Source organism: Mesoplodon bidens (genome assembly GCF_964165515.1).
Source record: "Mesoplodon bidens genome assembly, chromosome: X".
Lineage (NCBI taxonomy): Eukaryota > Metazoa > Chordata > Mammalia > Artiodactyla > Ziphiidae > Mesoplodon > Mesoplodon bidens.
In genome coordinates, this window is record NC_138163.1 from 94,401,617 (window position 1) to 94,425,733 (window position 24,117).

General features: G+C 51.8%; 1 protein-coding gene across 8 annotated transcripts in view; it reads left to right on the forward strand.

The window, feature by feature from the left end:
- The window catches only part of IQSEC2 (IQ motif and Sec7 domain ArfGEF 2), a 76,362-nt gene that overhangs the window by 43,158 nt on the left and 9,087 nt on the right, over positions 1–24,117 (forward strand). For 6 of the 8 annotated variants that reach the window (XM_081222454.1, XM_081222455.1, XM_081222450.1 and 3 more), the window contains 6 exons: positions 13,414–13,675; positions 14,978–15,379; positions 17,819–18,714; positions 20,076–20,237; positions 20,693–20,815; positions 21,798–21,964. In XM_081222454.1, the coding sequence (XP_081078580.1) occupies positions 13,414–13,675; positions 14,978–15,379; positions 17,819–18,714; positions 20,076–20,237; positions 20,693–20,815; positions 21,798–21,964 (2,012 nt within the window). Of the gene's footprint in view, positions 1–4,032; positions 4,741–13,413; positions 13,676–14,977; positions 15,380–17,818; positions 18,715–20,075; positions 20,238–20,692; positions 20,816–21,797; positions 21,965–24,117 lie in introns of those variants that run through there. The other 2 variants (XM_081222457.1, XM_081222453.1) reach the window with 1 other exon arrangement.

Below are 24,117 nucleotides of genomic sequence, written 5' to 3' on the forward strand. Positions count from 1 at the left end.
AAGGCTGAACACTGATGCGGAGGTCAGACACACCCCAAACAGCTGTCTGGGGAGCCCAGGGTCCTTTCTCGTGGTAGGCAGCTGGAGAGCCATGAGCAGTTCTTGAGGAGGGAAAGTAACATGATCAAATTAGCATTTTAGAAGGAAGGGAGACTAGGGAGGAGGCTTTTGCAGTAATCCAAGAGAGGTAAGCTGAGGTAGTGGCTGTGGGGATGGAGCAGGGGAGGTGGATTTGAGAGGTGATGGGGGTAGAAGAGAGAACTGGAGTCAGAGAGACTGAATAGATAATGGGGGTGGAAGTGGGGGGTGGAGATGACTGAGGGTGGTCATGGTGAGTTGCCCGTGTTCAGGCCTGGCAATGGATTCATTCATTCAACAAATATTTATCGAGTGCTAGACACTGTGCTGGGCATTAGGGATATAGCACTGAGCAAAACAGATGCCTGTCCTGTTGGCTCTTACGGTGGGTGAGACAGATACTAACTAAATAAGCAACTAAATATATAGAATGTGTCTGGTGCCACACCTATCTGGGGGATGATGTTCCAGCGAGTGCAAAGGCCCTGAGGCAAGAGTGTGCTTGTTATGTCTGAGGGACGGCAGGGAGACCAGTACGATTGGAGAAAGAGTGAGCGAGGGGCAAGGGGAGCAGATCATGTGTAGTCTTTTAGAGCTATTTAGGGGGTAGAATCAGCAGGATTCGGTGGCTGACTTGGTAAGGGAACAGGAAGAACCTAGGGTGACTTCCAGGTGTGTTTTGGGCTTGGGCCGCTGGATGGTGGTGCCTTTCACGAAGGTGGGAAATGCAGGAGGACAGGTTTGCAGCGGTAAGATGCTGTATTAGAGGTCCCTGGGAACTCTGAAGGCCCTAAGGGCCATCTTGGTGGAGCTTCCAGCAAGCATTAGGCTTGATGGGTCTGGGACCCAGGAGAGAGATCCATGCTAGAGAGAGAGATGTGGGGTTCTCAGCCATGCCTGAAGTTATGGAATGGAATGAGATCACTGACAGAGAGTGTGGAATGAAAGAGAAGAGGACCAGAGCAGAACTGGGGAAGAGGTACTAACACGTAAGGAATGGAGAGGGGAAGAGGAGCTGGGGGTGGTCCGAGAAGTAGGAGGGAAACCAGCAGGGAGTGGGCTCACGGAAGCAGAGGAAGGAAAGAGCCGTCTGCGCACGGGGGGGCTTGTTAAGAGTGGCAAATGTTACAGCTGGGGGAAGTAAGATGAGGGTGGGAGAGAGTCTATTGGCTTTAACCAGTGGGAGGTCCTGGGCGACCTTACTAGGAAGAGTTTCTGTGGCTTGGTGGGCGCACGAGGCAGATTGCAGTGGGTTGAAGAGCCCGTGGGAGGTACTGAAGTGGAGATGGCCAGTGTAGACGGATTTCTCAAGAAGCTTAGCTGTGAAGAGGAGAGAGGGACACTGATTGCTAGAGGGAGATGTGGGGGCAGATCGAGGGTTTTTATTCCCAGATGGGAGAGACTTGAGCTTCTATAAATGTTGGTAGGAAGGAGGCAACAGAGAGGGAGAGGTTGAAATACTGGAGGGAGAGGGGATGACTGTTATGGAGGTGGTAGCAGGGGTGGGCTCCAGAGCCTGGGTGTAGGGACTGGCCTTAAATAGTATAGGGGCCCTCTTTTTCTCACAGGGAAGGAAAGCAGAGATAGTGGTGGTTGGGGGAATACAAGGGCGTTGAGGGGATTAGTGAGAGAAATGCTTCAGAAAAGTTCAAAGCAACACATGGAGATCCCTGACAAAGAGCACGGATGTTGGAGCTAGGAGGAAGCAAAGAATACTTCTGGTTGGAAGTCAGGGAGGACTTCCTGCAGGAAGCAGCATTTGAGCTGGGTTGTGAAATTCAGACAGGATTTCAACAGGCAAAGCTCTGTGCAGAAGGAAGAAACAGAGTCAGCAAAGGCATAGAGGCGTGAAAAGGCTGGACGTGCTGATGTAATAACGAACAAGCTAGTTTGATGAAGGCTGGGCGGTATAACATTGATGCCACTGATGCTGACAGTAACAGTAATAGTTACCATGTATGAGGCACCAAACCTACCCTGTGGCAGGTGCCTTACATACTTGGATTCATTTAATCCCCACCACATCCTGCAGAATAGGTATTTCCTCATTTTGCAGATAAGGAAAATAAGTCCTAGAGAGGTGAAGAAATGGACGCAAGGTCATCCAGCTAGTAGGTGGTGGGGCTGTTATTTAAACCCAGGTCTGTCTGACTCTAAAGCCTGGGCTTCTTCCACCTGACAGGAAAGGCCAGGTGAGGCCATATGGTGGGGGAGCCTTGAATGCCAAGTAGAGGAATCGGAACTTTATCCAGGAAGCTAAGGGGAGCCAAGGTGGGTGTCTGAGCAGAAGAGATTCACACTCAAAGGTGGGCTTTAGGAAGGCTAATGTGGTCCAAGAGAGTAGGGAGAAGAAATCAGGAGGTGGCTGCAGTGTCAGGGTGAAGGGGGTAGCAGGGGCCTGGCCTGGATAGGAGGGGAGTGAGCAGGGGGACTGGAAGATCATTTGTTCCTCATGACAGCCTTGAGAGGTGTGGAGTTTCCTTCTCCTTTTATAGATGAGGAATGGGAGACTCTGAAAGGAGGAGCTACTTGCCCAGGACTTGAGCACTGGTTCATGTGGTTTTGCTGACTCAGTGACTCTGTGGAACAATGTGTCAGAGGGAGCTCTGAGTATGAGGAGGGTGTGTGTGTGTGTGTGTGTGTGTGTGTGTGTGTGTGTGTGTGTCCGCGCGTGCGCACCCCTGCACGCGCTTGTCTGTCAGATGGACAGCAGTGCCTTCCCTTGCCTTCTCTTTCCTTCCCATGTCTTCCCAATCCTCCAGTATCCTGGATTCCATATTTCCTATATCTCCTGAGCCAAGGGGGTCTGGGAGTGGGCTGAGACTGTTTCTTTGGAAACCCCTAGAAGATCAGCCTTTTCACTCCCAAGACACCTGGTCCCGCCCCAGCCCTCCTGCCTGTCCATCCACCCCATGAAAATGTAGTCCAGCTCCAGTGACTGCCACATGCAGACTGGCCCCTGGTACTGCTCCGCAGGACCCGAGGAACAGGTGCTTGTTCCTGCAATGTTTCCTCCCCGCCGCTGTGGCGCTTCTGTGTGGGTGCAAACGGCCACCTTGGTAATTAGGTTCAGTTCATGAACAGTTAACAATAACCACCACCATGTTCCCATCACTCTTGTTTGCCAGGCACTTGACATGTATTCCAGTCCTTTCAACAACCCTGTGGGGTTGGCATCATAAGCCTCAGTTTTACAGATGAGGAAACTGAAGCTCCAAGAGGGGCATTAACTAACATGCCTGGAGCCGCAGCCTAGAAGCACTTGTAGAGCTGGCCGTGGAACCCAGGTCTGTTTGCTTCCAAAGCTGTGGACTTTCCACGCTCCATTTCTAAGCATCTCCTACATTCCCGACCCTGAAGCCTTCAGGAAATACAAATCTTTGTCCTTCAAGGGCACAGTGGATTTCTAGAAATAGTACCAAGTTCACCCAAAGGACCTGCTGGGAAGAGTCTGAGACTTGGAGCTCCAAGAACTTCCAGGTTTAAATCCTGACTACCGCTCACCCAGCTGTGTGACCTTGGGCAGATATCTAACCTCTCTGAGCTTCAATTCCCTCATCTTTAAAATGTTGCACAGTTGTTGCAGGGGTTAAATGAGATGACGCATGCAAAATGCCAGCAGAAAGCTGGTTGCTACTATTTATGTTAAAATTAAGGTTGGGCACCTGTCAGGTCAGAAAGGGAGTTTACATACTCTGGGTGTAACCTTAAGCCTGAGCCCAGCCTGAGTGTGGGGGAGGGCCATTCCAGGAGGGGGACCAGCAACAGGCTCCTTGGAGACTGAGATGGATATGGCCCCATTGGTCACACTGGCCTCCCCATTCCAACCCCCATCCTAGCCCCACCTCCCTGGTTCCAGCCCTTCTTGTGTCTCCCCTGCTCTGCAAACTAATGCCTCTGCCTCTCTCTGTCACCCGCCGCCTGTGGCCTCTACCCTGCCCTTCCTGGCCCCAGGGAAGAGGAGGAGGAGGAGGAGACTGAGGAAGAGGAAGAGGAAGACGCTCATCAGTTCTGCTGTCCGGCCTCCGAGTGCAGTAGTCCCTCCTCTCGGTAACTGAGAGGACAAGGGTCATTTTCTATGCAGAAGCAAAAGCCTTAACCAGCCCCCTGCGCCCTGCCCCCTCGATCCCCCATGGGACCCCGTCCCTGCTTCAGGAACCAGATGGGCAGGCATCGTGCCCCGTCCTCACCCACCCCCTTCTTGGAATTCCCACCCTCCCTGCTGTCTCCCCTGGACTCCAGCCCCCAAATTATAAAGGCTGGAGCCCTAGGTCTGACTAAAATGTGGGAGCAGCAGAGCTTGGAGCTTGGAGCTTGAAACCTGGACCCTCCCGTACCCGCACCCCACTTCCCAGGCACCCTGGAGCCTGCCACTCCTGGAGAGGTCTCCAAATGACATCCCAAGGACCTACCTCTGTTCTCTGTGAGCACAAACAGAGATGCAGGGTGCCTAGGGCTTAGAGGACCAGACGGGGTCGGGACCCAGCCTGCTCATTCCCTCGCTGTGGCCATTGCTGCCATCTCTTCTACTGCTTGGAGGCCTTGTCCCGTGCCCCCTGCCACTCCCATAGCGCTCTGTAAATACGATCAGGAGGAAAAGGCCTTTCAGAGTGCGTGTCGCTGTGTACAAAAGAATTTCCATCAATAAAAGCTGATCTCTTCTCTCTGTCTGATGTATGTTCCACCCCACCCCACTTCCCTCTCCCCATCCCCACCAGGGTCTTACCTTCTTTCCTATCCAGGGCTGGGAACGGGCTGGGAGAGAGAGTAGGGTTTGATTTTATTGTCAACACCCGGAAGGCACTCAATAAATGAATGAACGGTGTGGCGCTCTCACCATGGGCAAGCCTAGCGCCTTCTTCCGCCTGAGGTGGTGCGAGCTGGCCAACTTGGACACGTTGCTTGGCCTCCCTGCTACCCAGTTTCCCCGTGTGTAAAAGGAGGAGGGAGGTTGGACCAGAGGATCTCCAAGGGCTCCTCCAGCTCTGACATTCTGTGAATCTGAGATGGTACAATTTTAAGAAACTATGATTACATGACTTTAAGAGAGGATAATTCAGTGACACATTCCATCCAATTCTGTGGTTTCTCTTTCTATGATGCTGTGATTTGGGGATTCGACAATACTGTGGTTTTAAGATTTCATGATTCTGCCATTTAGAAAAAATTCTGATGGTGTGATTTTAACATTCTGTGATGTTAATAGTCCTTGATTCTGTACTTTCAAGGTTCTGATTCTACAGCTTTAGGGATCTCTGAGTCTGAGGGAAAGCCACTGCCCCCCAGATGCAATAACCCTATATTTCCTGCACCTGCCAAAAGCTAGTTCTAAGAATCCCCAGAGGCTGTTGGCAGGAAAGCAGAAGGTGTCCTCTATGCGCTGTAGAACCCACACCTTCCATGGTGAGTCTGTGTTAGGAGCAAAGCCAGGAGACTCCCAGGTGGGCTCATACCCCTGCTTTCCCTTTCTGAGCCTTTTTTTTTTTTTTTTGGCATTAGACAAATCTGAGTTTACCTTATGGTTCTGCCACTTACTCTCTGTATAACCTTGAACAAGTATTTTCTTCTCCTTGAGCTTCATTTTCTTCCCGAGTACAGTGAGAATAGATCTACCTCTCTGCGTTGTCATGAAGATTAGCAAGAAAAAGCACAGAGAGCTCAGCATAGGGTCTAGTGCACAGTTGCCAAGTGTGCACTGATTGGCGGCTCTTGTTTTGATTAAGGCCCAGGTGAGAGTCCCTCCTCTCCTTTGTTTCCCCCCTCCCTTCAGCATCCCCATCACATGCCCTGGTAGTTTTCCAGAGGCTCGCCTCACTCTTCACTCGTTGCTTGACTCACTTAGGCACTCAACTCAGCTACTCACTCACTCATTCAAATTCTCATTTATTTCTCCCCTCCCTTCTTCCCTCCCTCTCTCTTCCTCTCTCCTTTATTTACTCTTCCAGAAGGCATTGCTCAAACACCTACTGTGTACAAGGTTTCAAGCTAAATACGGGGAGGGACCGAAAGTAAGACAGTGGCTATGTTCTCCATAAGTTCTCCGTCTCTCAGGGGAGATGAGAATTCCTTTGGGCAAGTAGGCAGGGTGTGAAAGGCAGAAGTGATTGAGCAGATATGGCTTCAGTAATGAGCAAAATATGTTCCTGGCCCAAAGAGTAGGGAGATGTCAAGATGGGCTGGGAGTGGTGGTGTCCAAGGATTGCTGGAGGAAGAGGGGCAAGAGTAGACGGCTGGGAAGCGTTTGAATAGATGGTTTGAGAGGTGAGGCATTAAGGAGTCAGAGATAGCATGGACCAAAACCTGGTGGAGAGCCCCAGGGGTTGTGTTGGGGAATGATACATACATTGCTCTGTTCAAGCTGGGCGTGTGAGTCTAGGTGACCTGTGGCTGTGGAGGGGGAGACCATTCTACCCTTCATTTGATTGGAGATAGAAGGAAGTTAGGGGGCACAGGGGCTCAACTAAAGGTCAGATAGCCATTGCGGGAGCCATGGGGGTGTAGACTCCTGTGTAGGCAACTGAATTGGCTGAGGGCCTGTGCTATGGGAAAGGGGAAGGTTTCTATCTGTTGTGAGGGGAACGTGTGTGCCTGTGCACAGGTGTGCGTGAGGCTGGCAGGTGAGAGAAGAGTGAGAGGCACTGTTGTGTATCTGAGGGAATGTGATTGTGTGAGGCTGGGCGTGAGGGATTCTGAGTGTGTGAGGTGGCAACTTTCTGTGCCTGGCAGTCTCTCTGCATGTGCCCCGGTGGAGATAATCACAAGAATGTGTGTCAGTGGCTTTTGAGCATGTGGTGCTGTGGCTTTTAGGGTGACAGTTGTCAGACAGGATGGTCACACAGACACACATGACTGCCACCTGTGGTCTTAGGGGGCCAAGGTGGCTGCTGGGCCCTGGCCTGGGCATAGGGAGGGTCCACAGAGGTGAATTATACCAGGCCACTGTCCATGGGAAACGGGAGTAGTGTAGGGAATGGACACTTGAAGAGAGAATCTCAAGTTAGCCGGTGATAAGGACGGCCTGTGACATGAGTGTGCACAAAACATAGAGGGGGGATAACTGACCCTGTCAGGTTCTGTGGGGGGTGGGAGTGAGCCAGAACCAACTTCCCAGGAGGGCTGGCTGGCTCAGGGTGCCACAAGATTCAGAAAAGCTCAGCCAGACCGACAAAGGCTGCAGGTAGAGGAGAGAGGGAGGACATCCTGGGGAGAAGAAAGTAAGAGCCTGGGCACAGGCATGGTGCTGTGGATCAGCTTGCCTTGCCTACAAAGTGCAAGGAGCCTGCTGCTACCAACATCTAGGAGCTTAAAGGTGCCGGGGGGGGGCGGGGGGGGGACTGGACGGATTCAGCTAAAAAGTTACGCTGGCCTGGAAGATAGAGGATTGGGGTTCTCGTCCTGTGTGACCCTGAGCAAGCAAGTCACTGAGACTTTTTGAGCCTTAATTTGAATCTGTGGAATTAGATGGTTCGAAAAGTCCATCCCAGTTCTGTGGATCGTCTACTTTTGGCCAGCCAAACCAGTGAGTCATTGCTGTCAAAGTCAGGCACTTCTTCCATCTAACCTCAGTCTTTCCTGCTTCCTGCTGGATCGCTTCCTCACTCACACACGCCACAAATATTTACTCAGCTTCTGGCCCTCTGTGTGCCACTGTGGGAAGGCACAGGGAGCTGGAGAATGCAAGGACTCGGCCTCAGAGGGGCTGCTCAGTGCTGGGCTGGTGGGTACAGGCATGAGCGATGATTCGACTCCTGGCACCACCACTGCTGAGCATTGAGACTTTGGGCAAATTACTTCATCTCTCTGTACCTCAGTTTCTTCATCTGTGTTATCCCCTTCAAGGGAAGCAACCCAGACCTTGCGGAGTTGCTGAGCCTAGCTAAAAGTAGGTCCTCAGTAAATGACAACTATTATATTTAGGGCTGCAAAGGAAGCAGAGCCAGGATTCAAACCCTGATCTGTGTGCTCCCAAGCCTATGTTTGCCCGCTGGGTACCCAATCAGCCCCTCCGATGGCTTCCTCTTCCCCTGCCAGTCCCTGTGCCAAGCCGGGCTGGCCTCAGGTTTGGAGTCTCTGTGGCGCTGGGATTGGGCAGCAGAAACAGCTTGTTGAAAAGCTGTCGGGGGAGAGGGAGGTGACTGGAGCCCCTCTGCCCCTCTGCCCCCACCCCCCGCTGGGTCTGGTCTCCTTGCCCAGTCTTCCTCCAGAGCCCAATGCCCCTGGCCTCATCTAGGTGTGCTGACCTCCTTGTCTTGTTTTCTTATCTCTCACTTCCGGTCCCCCCCACCCCGCCCCGCTTTCAGCCCAAGTTGTCATGGGGATAGTCCTCAGCATCCCTAGCTTCCTCTTGCCCTCATCTTATGGTATCCATAGCAACAGCCCCCATTCATTTCCATGGCAACTGCATCCTGATCCCATCCCCTGCTGGCTGCCTGGCTCCGGTCGGTGCCAATAAAGGGAAGGAGAGAGAGAGAGACCTCCCATTAATAGCAGCAGCCGGAGTGGGTCAGTGCCCCGGCCATGGGCAGGCCACCCCAAATCCCTACTGCCCGTTCTGCCCCGCTTCTTCCTATCGTAATGCCTTGGCTCACAAGGTCCCTCACTCCTTCTCTCTACCAACTCCTCCTAGGCAAGGCCCTATTCAATAGCTCCCCCACCCCACCCCCACTGCCCCATGAAGCCTTCGAGGCAGCAGGGGAACTAGCACAGGCTCTGGGCTTTGAATCCCTGTTCTGCCACTTGCTAGTCCTGAGGCCTTTGGCGTCACTTTCCCCCTCAGAGCCTTCTCCTCACCTGCAAAATCGGAATCCTAATTCTTCTTCACACTTGCCATGCAGTTAAAATAATGTGCAGAAAATGCCTGACACAGGGAAGGTGCGCTGTAAGTGCGAGTTTATTTTTATTCCGCTCAGCACCCCTGCCCCCACCTCAGCAGGAGGAATCTCTCCTGAGCTCTCCTAGCACTTCCTCCGTTCCTCAGCCCTGAGAACTTTCAGCTTTATACTGTGGTTAGTTGTGTAACGTGATTTATTCCCCCCGCTGCAGAGGATGCTCCCCAGTTTCCCTCACAGAATAGCCCAGCAGACAGCACACATGGGTGCACGTGTGCGCACGTGTGTGTTTTCTTTGCTCCTGCTCCCAGCTGGGAGGAGCCCCGGAGAGGTAGATCTCCCAGGACCTTTCTGAAATGCAGGAATCCAAAGAGGGAATTGCATTTTGAGCTCCACGAGGATGAGAAGCTGAGGTGCATAGAGGTAAAGGGACACACCCAGGCTCACACAGCGGATAAATGGCTGTCAGGACCTGAACCTAGGTCTGCCCAGCTTCTTATTGCACAACATGTTCTGTGTGTGTGTGTGTGTGTGTGTGTGTGAGAGAGAGAGACAGAGACAGAGACAGAGAGAGAGAGAGAATGAATATGAGTCTATGTGAGATGTAAGAAAGAGAAGAGAGATTTTTCCATGTGATCAGCATTTGCCACGCAGTTAAAATAATGTGCAGAAAGCGCCTGTTGCAGGGAAGGTGCGCTGTAAGTGCGCTGAGTGTTTGGGAGCTCTGAGTTAAGGGATCCCACGTCCCCAGGTCCCATTTCTTTAGCAGTATGTATGATGCCCTCAAGCTCTGTCCTTTCTGGGGGGGCTGTGTTGACAGCCTGACCTCCCTGCCACTATTACCTTTGCAACCAAAACAGAAGGGAGAAGAGAACTGCCAAAGGGTAGAGAGCCAGGGGCAGCATGGGGCTAGAAGTGGAGATAGGCAACAAGATGGCATGAGAAGACAGCCTAGGCCCTGGGTTTGCATCCTGACACTCTCACTTAATAGTTGTGTGACCTTGAGCAAGTTTACATCACCTCTTGCCTCAGTGTCCTCATCTATAAAATGGGGCTAATGGTGCCTGCCTCAGTAAACTGTAAGGCTTCAATGAGCCAACTAATGCCCTTGCCCTAGGGATAGAGGTGACTCTAGGGCCCTATGGCAGCACAGAGGAGGGGCCTGTAAGCAATCCTGTGTGAAGGGCTCAGGCAGGCATGGAAGGGAACACCCGAGCTAAACGTTGAAGGGTGAGCAGGAGGTAGCCAGGTTGGGGTAAAGGGGCAGAGGGTATATGCGGCAGAGGTCCAGTCAGGAGAACCATCCACAACTATGGTAAGGAAGCTGGAGGTTATCCTATGGATGATGATTCCTGTAAAACCTAAGTAGATCACGCCCCTCCTCTGCTCATCTCAATGAGAGCAAAAGCCAAAGTCTTTCTCGTGGGCTCAGTGCCCTTCACAATTTGGCCCCAATTACCTTTCTGATCTTATCTTCTATCACTCTCCCCTCGTTTACTCTGCTCCAGCTTCACTGGCCTCCTGGCTGTTCCTCAAACATGCCAAGCACAGTTCTATCTCAGGGCCTTTTGCACTGGCTCTACCCTCTGTCTGGACTGCTCTTGTGTCAGATAACCACACAGCTCACTCCCTCACTTCCATCAGGGCTCTGATTATATGCCATTTATTCAAAAAGCCCTTCCCTGACCACCGCATCTAAAACAGCACCTTTAATCACCCTGCTGTATTTTCCTTCCTAGCACTTCTCTCTACCTAAAATGATAGTATATATTTATAGTCGTCTTCTCCCACTAGAGTGTCACTTCCATGAGGGAACAAATCTTACACGTCTTGTTCACGATTGTATTTCCAGCACCTAGCACTGTGCCTGGCATGTAGAGAGGGCTCTCTACATGTTTGTTGTTTGTTGAATGAGTTATGAGAAGCCATGGAAGGGTTTTAGTGGGGGAGCAAAACGGTCAGCTATCTACTTTGGAAAGCTCTCTCTGGCCACAGGATGGAGAACGGATTGGGAAGAGGAGACTGGAGGCTGAGGTCAAAGTTCAGGCGCAGCCGCCAGAGCTCATTCACTGACTTCCTCCCTCCAGAAGCTTTCACTGAGCACCTACTCTGTTCCAGGCCTTGTGCTCTGTGCTAGCGGAGAGATTACCAAATTCTCTTCCTGTGCTGGGATTCTGGGAGTCAGGAACACAAATAGCTGTCACGCTTTGCCAAAGCTAACCTGCTCCATAAAAAGAAGGACAGACATGTGCTGTGTGTGGGAGCCCTGAACAGGATCAGCAATCATTTCTGGCTAGAGGTGGGCTTCAGGAGGGCTTCTTAGTGGTGTCATATGACCTGAATCTTGATGGCAGTAGGGTGTGTGGGGGGGGTTCTCAGATTGAAGATGGCAGAAGGTGATAGGTATGGCATTCCAGGTAGAAGGTACTGTATGAGCAGTTTGGGAAGTGGAAAGGAGAGGAGTATTGGGGAGAAACAGGATTTGGGCTGGCTGGAGGGAAGGGTTCACGGGGTGGGGGGCTGGCAGCCAACCCTGCTGTATGGCTTAATGTTTAAGACTGTGAGCTCTGGCGTCAGACTGCCTGGATTTGAATCCTGGCTCTATCATTAATAGCTGTGTGACCACAGATACGTTACTAGCCTCTCTGGGCCTCAGTTTCTTTATGTGTAAAATGAAGACGAATAACAATACCTACCTCGTAGGGTTGTTTCGAAGAGTAAACAAGTTATTAAATGTGAAGTGGTAAGAACAGTGCCTTACTAAACATTAGCTACTGTATCTTGGAGAAGCCTCAAATGCCACAATAATGAACTTGGGCTGTCTCTTGTGGGCAGTGGGAACCATGGATGGTTCGTGAACAAAGGAGACAGTTGATCAAAGCTGGGAGCCATGTGCTGGGAGGGGAGAGGTTTGAGAGGTTGGTGGGCAGGATCCTGCAGTCCTGAAGGGGCGAAGAGGAGCATCTTAGATGCCTGGGGGGCGCTGGGCTGGGTCTGACCCCTGAAGGGGGACTTCACAGGCCCCAGAGGACCAGAAGGAGAGAGCATCTGGGCAGGGCAGCCCCTCAGTCTGTTTCCGCCCTGCTCCTGACAGTGTAGCAGATTAACACTTGGGAGGGTAGAGGGTGAGCGGTGGGCGGGAGCCCCCACCAGGACAGAGCCAGCGCCAACGCTGTAACCCACCGCACCCAGCCCCCAGACCAAAATGCTCTTCTCTGCCAGGTTGGCAGGCCCGTTGTAGCTCAAGCTCCTGAAACGGTAGGGAACCCCCCTCCACCCACCACAGCTTGGCCCCGTTCTGGTTCTGCGCCCTGGGACTCCGCAAGTAGGGGGCTGGGGAATGGCCCCTTAACCCTTTCGCCAGCCAAGAGCCCCCTCACCCCCGTGCCTGCCGGCCTCAGCCACATCCATTCTCCCCACAACCCCCTCCACGCCTCCCCCCCGCCTGTCGCCCCCTCCCACCCCCCTCCAGTGTTCCTGTCTCTGCGGCTGCTCACCGTGCCTGCCGGGCTCAGGGCGCCTGGGCTCTGTCGCCACCTGAGTTCCCTGGCAGCCTGGTTGCCATGGCACCGTGGGAGCAGGTGTGGCAGAACAACAGCTCCGGGTAACCAGGGCGGGCAAGACCCAGTGCCCAGCTCCTACCATTCTTCAGCCTTGAGACCCTTGTCCCCCTCCCCCAGCTGAACAGAGGAGGCCATGAGGAGAACAAGGAAGTTGCCCCGCAGGGCAGCTCTTTACCTGTGAGGATGCTGGATGGGAGGTGCCTCCCACTGTCACTGAGCCCGTGTCCTGGCGGCCAGGGAACCCTGGGAACTGGCCAAGCCCGGAGTCCAGGCCTCTGAGGGCAGAGGCAGGGCTGTAGGGGGCAGGGCTGGGCGAGCAGGGGAGAGCCTCGATGTGCAGGATGTGGGAGTGGGCCTCAGGCTTGGGGACAGGGCTGGTCTGGGATGGTGCTGGGGATAGGGCTGGGAGGGATGCATGTCTCGTCTTGTCTCATCTCCTCTTGGGGACAAAGCTGTGAGGGGAAGAGGTCTGTGGGTGTGGAGATACAAGGGAATTGGTCCCTCGGGGGAAGAAGGGTTTGGGGATGGAGCTGTTAGGGGCTGAGATGATTAGAAAAAGGAACTTGAGGGGACAGGAGTGGGAGGAAACTGGTCTGAGGATAAGTCTGTGAGGGGACATGGCCACGAGGGGACCAGGCTGTGAGAGTAGAGTAGGACTGGGGCCAAGACTGTGAGAAGACCTGGCTGGAGGGAAAGGAGTCTAGGAGGATGGAGCTGTGAGGGGACAGGGCTGAAGGGGCGAGGACAGGACTGTGAGGGCGGTGAGGAGACAACTTGGGGGGTAGGACTCCCCTCTGGCCTTTAAGTATCGGGGTCCTTGTATCTGTGAGGACGCTGGGGAGGATGGGGTTGTGGGAAGGGATCTGGTCCACCCACTCTCAGTCTGGCCCAGCAGGCCTGTCTCCTGTTCCCACATCCTGGCTCATCTTATCTCATCCCCACAGTGTGGAGGGTGATGCCCCAGGCAGTGACCTGAGCACAGCGGTTGATAGTCCCGGGAGCCAACCCCCCTACCGGCTGAGCCAGCTGCCCCCCACCAGCAGCCACATGGGGGGCCCCCCTGCTGGGGTGGGCCTTCCCTGGGCTCAGCGGGCTCGCCTCCAGCCAGCCAGTGTTGCCCTGAGGAAGCAGGAAGAAGAGGAGATAAAGCGCTCCAAGGCCCTGTCCGACAGCTATGAACTCTCCACGGACCTGCAGGACAAGAAGGTGCCGACGAGATGGCTCTGGCCGGGAGTGGGAGTGGGAGTGGGGGTGGGGGTGGGGGTGTGAGAGGACCAAGGGAGGGATTGGAATGTGGCACTCGAAGGTGGTGTCCAGAGAGGGATAGTGAGACTAGAACAGGGGAAGACTGGCTCCAGAACCCTTCACCCTACTAGGGCCTCACTGACCCATTCACCATCCATCCACTGAGTCTTGTATTTCTTGTATTCAGAAAACATTGAGTGAGCTCCATGCTGGGCACTGGAGATGTAAAGATGAAACACCTGGACGTAGTCCTCAGAAATCTCAGTGTAAGGGGAGAAGCACACACATAAGTTGACAAGTTCAGAACAGTGTGTTACAAAATATCACATGTATCACACAAGGTATTGTTTAGCTAAAAGGGGGACACAAAATACTGTGTACAAAAGAAAAAAACTGGAAGGACATATCCCAAAATGTAATTGTGGTTATGCCCAGGTGTTGGGATTTAGGTGAACCAAACTTCCTCCCTCCCTTCCTTCCTCCCTTCCTTCCTCCCTTCCTTCCTCCCTCCCTCCCTCCCTTCCTTCCTCCCTTCCTTCCTCCCTTCCTTCTTCTCTCCCTCCCTCCCTCCCTTCCTCCCTTCCTCCCTCCCTTCCTTCCTCCCTTCCTTCCTTCCTCGCTCCCTCCCTCTCCCCCTGTCCGCCCCCTTTCTTCCTCTCTCTTTCAATTTTCCTTCCTTCCTTCCTCCTTTCCTTTTTTCCTTCCTTTCTTCCCTCCCTCTCTTCCTCTCTCTTTCTCCTTCTTGCTTTCAATTTATGTCTTCCTTTCTTTCCTTTTTTGGCTTCTCTGTGTTTTTTTTTCTTTTCTTATTTTAAAATACTGAACATCTACTTCTTGTAAATAAAAAAAGAGGGGCTTCCCTGGTGGCGCAGTGGTTGAGAGTCTGCCTGCCGATGCAGGGGACACGGGTTCGTGCCCCGGTCCGGGGGGATCCCACATGCCGCGGAGCAGCTGGGCCCGTGAGCCATGGCCCCTGGGCCTGCGCGTCCGGAGCCTGTGCTCCGCAGCAGGAGAGGCCGCAGCAGTGAGAGGCCCGCGTACCGCAAAAAAAAAAAAAAAAAAAAAAAAAACCACAGTTCAGTCCCGTGTGACATGTGCTATCTGAGATTAAAGTGAGAACACGACACTGAGAGCCCAGCCTGGCGCATCCAGGCAGCTGTAAGCAGTTAGCTGTGACTCGGGCGGTGGTGTGGTTGAGGCCCAGGGAGATGAGGAGGCTGTAGTGAGTTTCTGACCTTGTTCCCCTCCACCCTCCCCTGCCAGGTGGAAATGCTGGAGAGGAAGTATGGGGGCTCCTTCCTGAGCCGCAGGGCTGCCAGGACCATCCAGACGGCCTTCCGCCAGTACCGCATGAACAAGAACTTTGAGCGGCTCCGCAGCTCAGCTTCAGAGAGCCGCATGTCCCGCCGCATCATCCTTTCCAACATGCGGATGCAGTTCTCCTTTGAGGAATATGAGAAGGCACAGAACCCCGCGTACTTCGAGGGCAAGCCTGCCTCGCTGGACGAGGGTGCCATGGCTGGTGCCCGGAGCCACCGGCTTGAACGGGGGCTCCCATATGGAGGCTCCTGTGGAGGGGGCATCGATGGTGGGGGAAGCTCCGTCACCACATCTGGAGAGTTTTCTAATGACATCACAGAGCTTGAGGACTCCTTCTCCAAACAGGTCAGCATCCCTGAAAAGGGCCTTTCCTCCCCATCCCTGTGCTCTGGCTACTCCTACGACTTTTTACCTATACTTCAAACCGAAAGAAGTTGCCCAACAAGCTTTTGATAACAACGAATAGCTACCATCTACGTAGGGACTGTGAGAATAATGAGAAAGGATTGGCAAGAGAAAAATTATATCGTTTAAACAAGCAAGTTAAAAATCTGGGTGTCTAGAACACGTAAGAAAATTAAAGTTCTCCCTCTTTGGAACGTGAGCCACTATCAGATAAAGGCCTAACAGGTGATGAGCTCCTACTCTTTACCAGGTGCTGTATATGCCTCATAATGACCTTCCAGACCGGTGTTGTTATCCTGGTTTTACACGGGAGGACACTGAGGCTCTGTGGCCCTGAGAGGTGAAGTGACTTCCAAACTGGATTGGAACTCAGCTCTGACTGGTTCCAAAGGTTTCCCTTATACCATGGTCCCATGGACCAGGCTCTGTGCTGGGCGCCATGTGGGAGACAGATGAACCGGCCAGGGTTCTTTTCCTCAAGGATCTCCCCAAGCCAGTAGGAAATAGCAGACACATGTGCACAGGACTGTCTCCTGAAAGAATGTGCTCAGAGCCATGAGAAGGGATCACATATAGTACCATGGGAACCCAGAGGAGGGAGAGGAAACTTTCTTCTGGGAGAACCAGGCAGGCTTCTTTGAGGAAACAGCACTGGACCTGGGCCTTAGCAGACAGTTAAGAGTTAGCAAGTTAGAGATAGTCGGGAGGGTGTTGCTTGCATAGGCATTGCATCAGCAAAAGCAGGAAAGGGTGGGTATGTAACCGGCAGTGATAGTGGTAGGAGTTCACTCTAGGCTTGTGGTGTGTCAGCATAACTGATCAGCTGCAAATCCCAGTTTTGCTATTTCCGAGCTATGTGACCTTGGGCAAACTGTTTAACCCCACTGAAACATGATCAATAAAATGGAGATAAGACCTTCTTTTTAGAGCTGTTTGGAAGGTTCAGTTCAGCTAGGTAGTATATCTGAAAGCACGTAGTACATGGTAGCTGCTAAGTACATGTTAGTTTCCTTCCTAAAGCCAAAGAGGTATTTGGCAGAAATTGTTGAATGAATGAATGAATGAAAGAAAGCTTATCAGAGAAGAAATCGTTCTGCTCTAACCTCTGTGATCTGGCCCTGCCATAAACCTGGGCATGCTTCCCTGGAGGTGTGTTGGGGGCCGGGGGAGGGGGGCAGGGGCGGGTAGAGGGAAGGAAAGAAGTATTAGAGGGAAGATCTAAATCAGTCATTAATTCATTCATACAACACATTTAATTGAACATCTCTTCTGTGTCAAGCAATGTGTGTCGAGCTGAGCTAAAAAGAGAGAAACCTGGCCTGGACCCATCCCCCAAGGGGGTAATGGAGCATTGGGCTCACAGTCTGGCCTGGGCCCAACTCTCAGTGCTATTCAAGTCTGATGGGGAAGTGTATTCATTATCTATTGCTGCATAACAAATGAGCCCAAAATTTAGTAGCTTAAAACTGAATGTAAAGACAGCTTAAACAACAAATAGTTTTTGAGGGCCAGGAATCTCAGAGTGGCTTGACTGGTGGTTCTGGTTCAGGGTCTCTCATGAAGCTGTGATCAAGCTGTAGGGCAGGACTGTAGTCTCTGAAGACTTGACTGGGGCTGATGGGTCTGCTTCCAAGCTCACTTTCTTGGCTGTTGGCAGGAGGATTCAGGGCCTTACCACGTGGGCCTCTCTATAGGACTGCTCACGGTGTGGCTTGCCGCAGAGTGAGGGGTCTAAGAGAGGGAGCACAAGTGAGCGAGAGTGCTCAGGATGGAAGCTGCAGTCTTTCATAACCTAATCTCAGAAGTGACATCCCATCACTTCTGCCGGATGCTGTCAGTCCCATAGACCAACCCTGGGACACTATGGTACACGAGGGTGTGAATACCAGGAGGCAGGGATCATTGGGGGCCAGTTTGGAGGCTGAAAACCATAGCGAGGCAGAGTTACCAGCCATGGTCCAGATTCTCGAGGCTAAATATATGGATTTCCTAAGAAAGAACCAGACAGAGGGCTCTGGGAGCCCAGAGGCAGCTGGGATTTTGGTTTACCCTAAGGGAAGGCAGAGGCAGGAATGTGGCTTGCATCAGGGAGGAGGTGGCATTTGGCTTGGGTCTACATGGACATGAAGGAGGTATTGGGATATCTGAGAAGGGAACTTGTGGGCATTAGCTCCTGTGAGCTCACAGTGGCTCCCTGGGGGTTATTTTATATGCTGCAGAGAATCTGTGGAGGTCAGGGAGGGGAAGCCCTTTTTTTGGCTGCCCCACCAGGAAGATTCCCCCCTTTTTCTTTCCCTCCCTCCCTCATTCCCACCCTCCCACCATCCCACCATCCTTCATCTTTCCTCCCTTTCCCTCCTCCCCGTTTCTCCCATACAGGTAAAGTCTCTGGCTGAATCCATTGACGAGGCCTTGAACTGCCACCCATCGGGGCCCATGTCTGAGGAGCCAGGGTCAGCCCAGCTGGAGAAGCGAGAGTCGAAGGAACAGCAAGAGGACAGCTCGGCCACATCCTTCAGTGACCTTCCCCTCTACTTGGATGACCCAGTTCCCCCACCATCCCCTGAGCGACTGCCCAGCACAGAGCCCCCACCCCAGGGCCGGCCTGAGTTCTGGGCACCCGCCCCTCTCCCACCAGTTCCTCCACCAGTGCCACCAGGGACCCGGGAAGATGGTAGCCGTGAGGAAGGCACTCGCAGGGGTCCTGGGTGCTTGGAATGCCGGGATTTCCGGCTGCGAGCTGCCCACCTTCCCCTGCTTACTATTGAGCCTCCTAGTGACAGCTCCGTGGACCTGAGTGACCGCTCAGATCGCGGCTCTGTCCACCGTCAGCTCGTGTATGAGGCTGATGGCTGCAGCCCCCATGGGACCCTGAAGCACAAGGGGCCACCAGGCAGGGCCCCGATCCCACACCGCCACTACCCAGCCCCAGAGGGCCCAGCCCCAGCCCCGCCAGGGCCCCTGCCACCAGCCCCCAACAGTGGCACTGGGCCCAGTGGTGTGGCGGGGGGTCGGAGGTTGGGGAAGTGCGAGGCAGCAGGCGAGAACTCTGATGGTGGAGATAACGAGAGCCTTGAGAGCTCCAGCAATTCCAACGAGACCATCAACTGCAGCTCTGGCTCCTCTTCGCGGGACAGCCTGAGGGAGCCTCCAGCCACCGGCCTGTGCAAGCAGACTTACCAGCGGGAGACCAGGCACAGCTGGGACTCGCCAGCCTTCAACAATGACGTGGTGCAGAGGCGGCACTACCGAATCGGCCTCAACCTCTTCAATAAGTACGTGCTCCCGTTCCCGCTCCCTCGCCCCTTCCTACCCTGCTGCGGACACTTTGACGCCTGGAGGCAGTGATCCTGCTGCCACCATCCTCTCATTTTGTGGATGGTGTTTCTCTTCAGCTGTTCAGGGCAAAGAATTGGCAATAGGGTGACAACGGTAGAGAGCTGCCCCCACCCCCATGAGAGGCAGTTCTGGTCTTAGTTCTGCTTCTGACTGGCTGTGTCATCTTGGGTGAGATGCTTCCCTCTCTGGGCCCTAGTTCTCTGTCTATAGGATGGATTCTGAACTTTGGGTTGCCCACCTTCCCTTTCTGGTAGGGAGGCGACGTGGTGTATAAAGAACCCTGTTCTCAGAAACTGGAGACTTGGGCCAGACTCACTGGGTAGCCCTGGGCAAGGCGTGTCCCTTCCTTGGGCTTCAGTGTTTCTATCTATTAACTAGCAGGGTGTGGATATTTGAGGTGTTGGGGGCAGGGTGCTGTGTTGGACTAGTCAGTGACCAGGACCGAGCTCTTTCTAGGTACCTGGTCTTGTGCCAGGTGCTTAGCAGTGGAATGGGAGTGTGACGTTTGATTAGAAAATAATTAGAAAACAAATGCCTTACATCTTCATAGCCTATGAGACACGGCCATCTATATTTAGTTCTCAGGATAACTCAGGAAGGTTGGTAGTCGTGTCCCTATTTTATAGAGAAGGAACCGAGGCTTGGAGAAGTAAAGGGAATTGTCCCAAGTCATGCGTAGTAAGTGATGGATCTGAGACTCCTCTGGCACCAAAGTCTTCCAAATTCTAGCCTCGTAGGACCCTAAGGCTCTGGGGTTCTGAATATGGGATAGCTCAGACCCAGATATGGCCTAGTGGAAAATAGGGAGCAGCTTGTCTATAGAAACACTCACGAGAGCCTGGGTGATACCTGTCTGAGTGGGATGTGAGATGCGGACAAAGTAATCTTTTCACTTCTCTCCTACTCCGAGGGCCTGTGACTCAGGGAGAAGGACTTAGCCTGGAACTCAGGCTTTCTCCCAGGACTCCTCGGTGCCTGTGAGGAATATCGAAGGTCCTGGCACACAGCAGGCTCTCATTAGATCTTAATTTTCTTTCACTTGTAGTGTGGCTCCAGCGCAGGAGGAAGTTGGGTTGAGGATACCTTGGAATTTTGAAGCACTGTGAAATGGGAAACTGTCTTCTTCTCCTTGGTCCTCAGTTTTCTCACCTGTACCATGAAGGGAGTGGACCAAGTTATATATTCGACTTCCTTAGTTCTCTGAGGACACGGTTGGGCCCAAAATTAGTTCAAGAAATGGGACGAGGGCAGAGTTCCAGGAGGACAGTCATCTCATCTACCTCCCCTCTTTCTGCAGGAAGCCAGAGAAGGGTATCCAGTATCTGATCGAGCGGGGCTTCCTGTCAGACACGCCGGTGGGAGTGGCTCACTTCATCCTGGAACGGAAAGGCCTGAGCCGGCAGATGATAGGGGAATTCCTAGGGAACCGGCAGAAGCAGTTCAACAGAGACGTGTTGGAGTGAGGACCCCAGGCTGGGGCAGACTGGGCCAGGGGTTCCTGGAAAAGGAGGGCAGGAGGGAGATAAACTTTGCAAAACAGGATGAATAGACCTTCCTGCTCCCATACCTCTCTGCCGCAAAGAGATCTGATCTCTCTTGGAACTAGTCCTAAAGTCTTCTGGGTGGCCCCAGGCGAGGCATGCTTGTCCTTTGGCCTGCTTTGAGCCTCAGTTTTCCCATCCCTGATATGAGTGGGTTGACGGAACAGACCGTTAGTAACCATGTGTCTGGCCTGGACTTTTGGGGATGGATTCCATTTCAGACGTCCTGTCCTCATAAGTACTTGCTTAGGCCACAGGCCCAGATTTTGGAAGTCTATCAGTGGGGGTGTTGGTTCATTGGAGCAGGTGAGGGTGGGTCAGAGGTTTTCTGCAGGGAAATTGAGAGTGCCACACACCCTTCTCTGCTCCTCAGCTGTGTGGTGGATGAGATGGATTTCTCCTCCATGGATTTGGATGACGCACTCCGGAAGTTCCAATCCCATATCCGGGTTCAGGGTGAGGCCCAGAAAGTGGAACGACTCATCGAAGCCTTCAGGTGTGCCCACTTCCCACTCCTGAAGCTGCCCTCCCCTACTTTGGGGGGCAGTGTAGGATGTGTCTACAAGTCACCTCTCTGAGCCTTATACTTTCTTAACCAGAAAATGGAAGTTATAAATCCTACCTTGCAAGGCAGTTGTGAGGATCAGAGGTAATGTGCCTAAAGTATCCAGCTCAGCATCTGGGACATGGGCATCCAACAAGTGACAACAGCGTCAGCAACACCAGCTCATATTCATTGAGCTGATACTGTGCTCGCCAGATATTGGGTACTGAGCTGGACACTTTACATGATTATTTCAGTGAATACTCACAACAACCTGGTGAGGTAGGTGCTTCTCTTATTATTCCCATTTTGCAGATGAGAAATAGGAAGTTTAGAGAAGGTAAGTAACTAGCCCAGAGTCATGTGGTGAATAAGCAGTGGAACCAGGATTTGAACTCGTGTGTCTGACTCCATGACCCATGCCCTTAACTATTATCTTCCTCTGTGAATGCTTCGGGGATCAGGCATCAGGCCTGGGTATAAATCCTGGCTCCACCACTTTGAGGTATTTAGAGGAGAAACAGAAGAGTTACTGAGAGCTTGTTTCCCAACATGGGAGAAGGATTTGCTTTGTAGTCAGAAAGATCTGCATTTTCATCCTGGTTTCACCATTTATCAGCTCTGTTGCCTTGGACAAGTTACCTTACCACTTTGGACCTCAGTCACTTCATCTGTAAAATGGGGCTGCTACCTTGCAGGACTGTGATAGGATTACATGAGATAATGTACATAAATCCCCTGGCAAAGCTCCATGAAAGGTAGCGGTTGTCATTTTTACGTGCTAGTCTTGAGGAAACTCTGAAGAAAGACGAGAGACCCAAAGCGTTTGGGAGTATGTCTTGGAGGAAGGAGTTGGTGGTGCCAGATGGGAGGATAGTGGGTAGGTGGAGATTACTGGTGCCTGACCCTGGCCCTGACCCCTCCTGTCCTGCAGCCAGCGGTACTGTGTGTGTAACCCAGCTCTCGTGCGCCAGTTCCGGAATCCAGACACCATTTTCATCCTTGCTTTTGCCATCATCCTCCTCAATACCGACATGTACAGTCCCAGCGTCAAGGCTGAACGCAAGATGAAACTAGATGACTTCATCAAGAACCTGAGAGGTGACCCCAGACCTCCCCATCAGCTTTCCCTGTCTTTCACCTGGGAAGGGAAAGTGGGCTGGGTGGCAGGGGTGGGGAAGGAAGAGGGAGATCACATCTGCTCCCTGGAAATTAACTTGAATTTCTGCCAAGGCTGGATGTGCCCACCGCATTTACTTGTTAATTCATTCAAATAGTCATTTGTCCATCCACTCATTCCCACACTGAATACTGACTGATTAGGAGGTCCTGAACAGGAGGTGCGAGCCCCTGGCTCTTACGGAACTTACACTGATTCACTCACACGTCTGTTTACTCATCACTCCCTCTTTCCCTCCCTTGTTTATTTATGCCCATAAAGACTCGTTTATTTTAGGTACCCTTTCCTCCACTTATGCATTCATGTATTCACTCCACCAACCAGCCAGGCAGTTGACACTGGGTGCCTCATGTGTCCCAGTCCCTGTGGTGGGCACTAAGGACCGGGGAGGGGCATCTGCCACAGTCCCTGCCCTAAGAGGGCTCCCCGTTTGTGGGAGAGATACCCAGCACAAGACAGGAAGTGAACTGTGATGTCAGACAGGCCAAAAGTACAGTCAGAGCTCAGGGGAGAGAGAGCCTACCTCCAATATACTTCCTGGAGGAAGCAGTATTTTCATTTTCAGGTGGTTCTTGAAGGCACAGATAATGTGATGGAACAGTGATAGAGGAGGCTTACCTAGCAGTAAGAATAACAAAGGCACAGAGGTAGGAAAACGTAAAGTTGTTTGGAGAACAATCAAGAGCGGGTGGACAATCCAGTTGGTAAGGTCAGTTGGAACGAGTATCCAGCAGCCTTGAGTGCCAGATGAAAGGTGTCACCTTGGCCTTTTTTCTCAGTTTATTGTATCGATGTCAAGCCCTGCCTCTCACCAAAGAGCAGCCTACTAAAAATTGCACAGATGTTAGGATTATTTAAACAGAAATGAAAGAGGGAAGTATAATTGAGGAAAGACAAACAGACAAGACAAATTTGCTGACTGTCGCGGTTTGCACGATTGGGCTCTAAGCTCTCTGGCAGCTGAGGTAAAAAGGCGATGTGATGAAGGCTGTTCCTTTAGCACCTGGTGTCCAAGGAGGAGGTGTGACATTTCTAAAGGAGAAAACATGTTCTTTAGCAGAAGGTTTAGAGAGGAGAGTGAGTGGGTTTCGCTCAGCAGACAATCAGAAGGATGGTAGACTTGAGAGGAGGGAATTAGACAGATCAGAGGCCATCCGGAGCTGTCTCCCAGAATCCTGCCATTAGTCGTTCGTTCGCTCCTTCATTCATTTCATCCATTCTCCCTTCCCCCCCTCTGTCTCTCTCTCTATCTCTCTTTCTCTCTTTCTCTTTGTGTGTGTGTGTGTGTGTGTGTGTGTATGTATGTGTGTGTATATGTATGTGTGTATACATATATACATGTACATATTTTATATATGTATGTATATGTGTATATATTTCCCCCTCCAATTATTAATTAAATAAGCAAACAAATGAAATAAATACCTGCTCATTCTGGAAATTTTAGAAATATAGAAAGTTATTAAAAATTTTAACCATCCAAAATTCTGCCCCCTAGAGGCAACCATGGTTGATATTTTGGTGTATTCTAGTCTTTTTTTCCTGTGCGTATGTAACTTTTTATACAGTTAAGATCAGGCTGTACATGCAATTTATTATCTTGCTCTTTTCACTTAACTTGCTACAGGAATTTTCTCATGCTTTTTTGATAAACATCAAATTTTTAATAGCTGTAGGTTATTTTATGAAACAGGTATACTCAACTTTACTTAAGTATTCTTCTGCTGTTAGAACTTAGGTTGTTTCAAATTTTTCCCGTAAGTTGTACTTATACATATATCTTTGCACATATTTCTGAGTAATTCCTTAGAGTAGGTTCCTAGAAGAGGAATCACTGAATACTTAGGCGTGCCAAGTTACCTTCCAAAATAGTTAACGTTAGTATATCTGCCTGCCTCCCTGAACTCTTACTAACACTGGATATTATCCTTTAACATTATTTTTGCTAGTTAGAAAAGCCAAAAATAGTGTCTGATTGTTTTAGTCACAGTGTACTCTGAGTTGTTTAGATCAAATCCCCACCCTGGGGAAGAAAGCAACTGACAGTCTTGAAGGTCGCCTTTCTTGGCCCGAC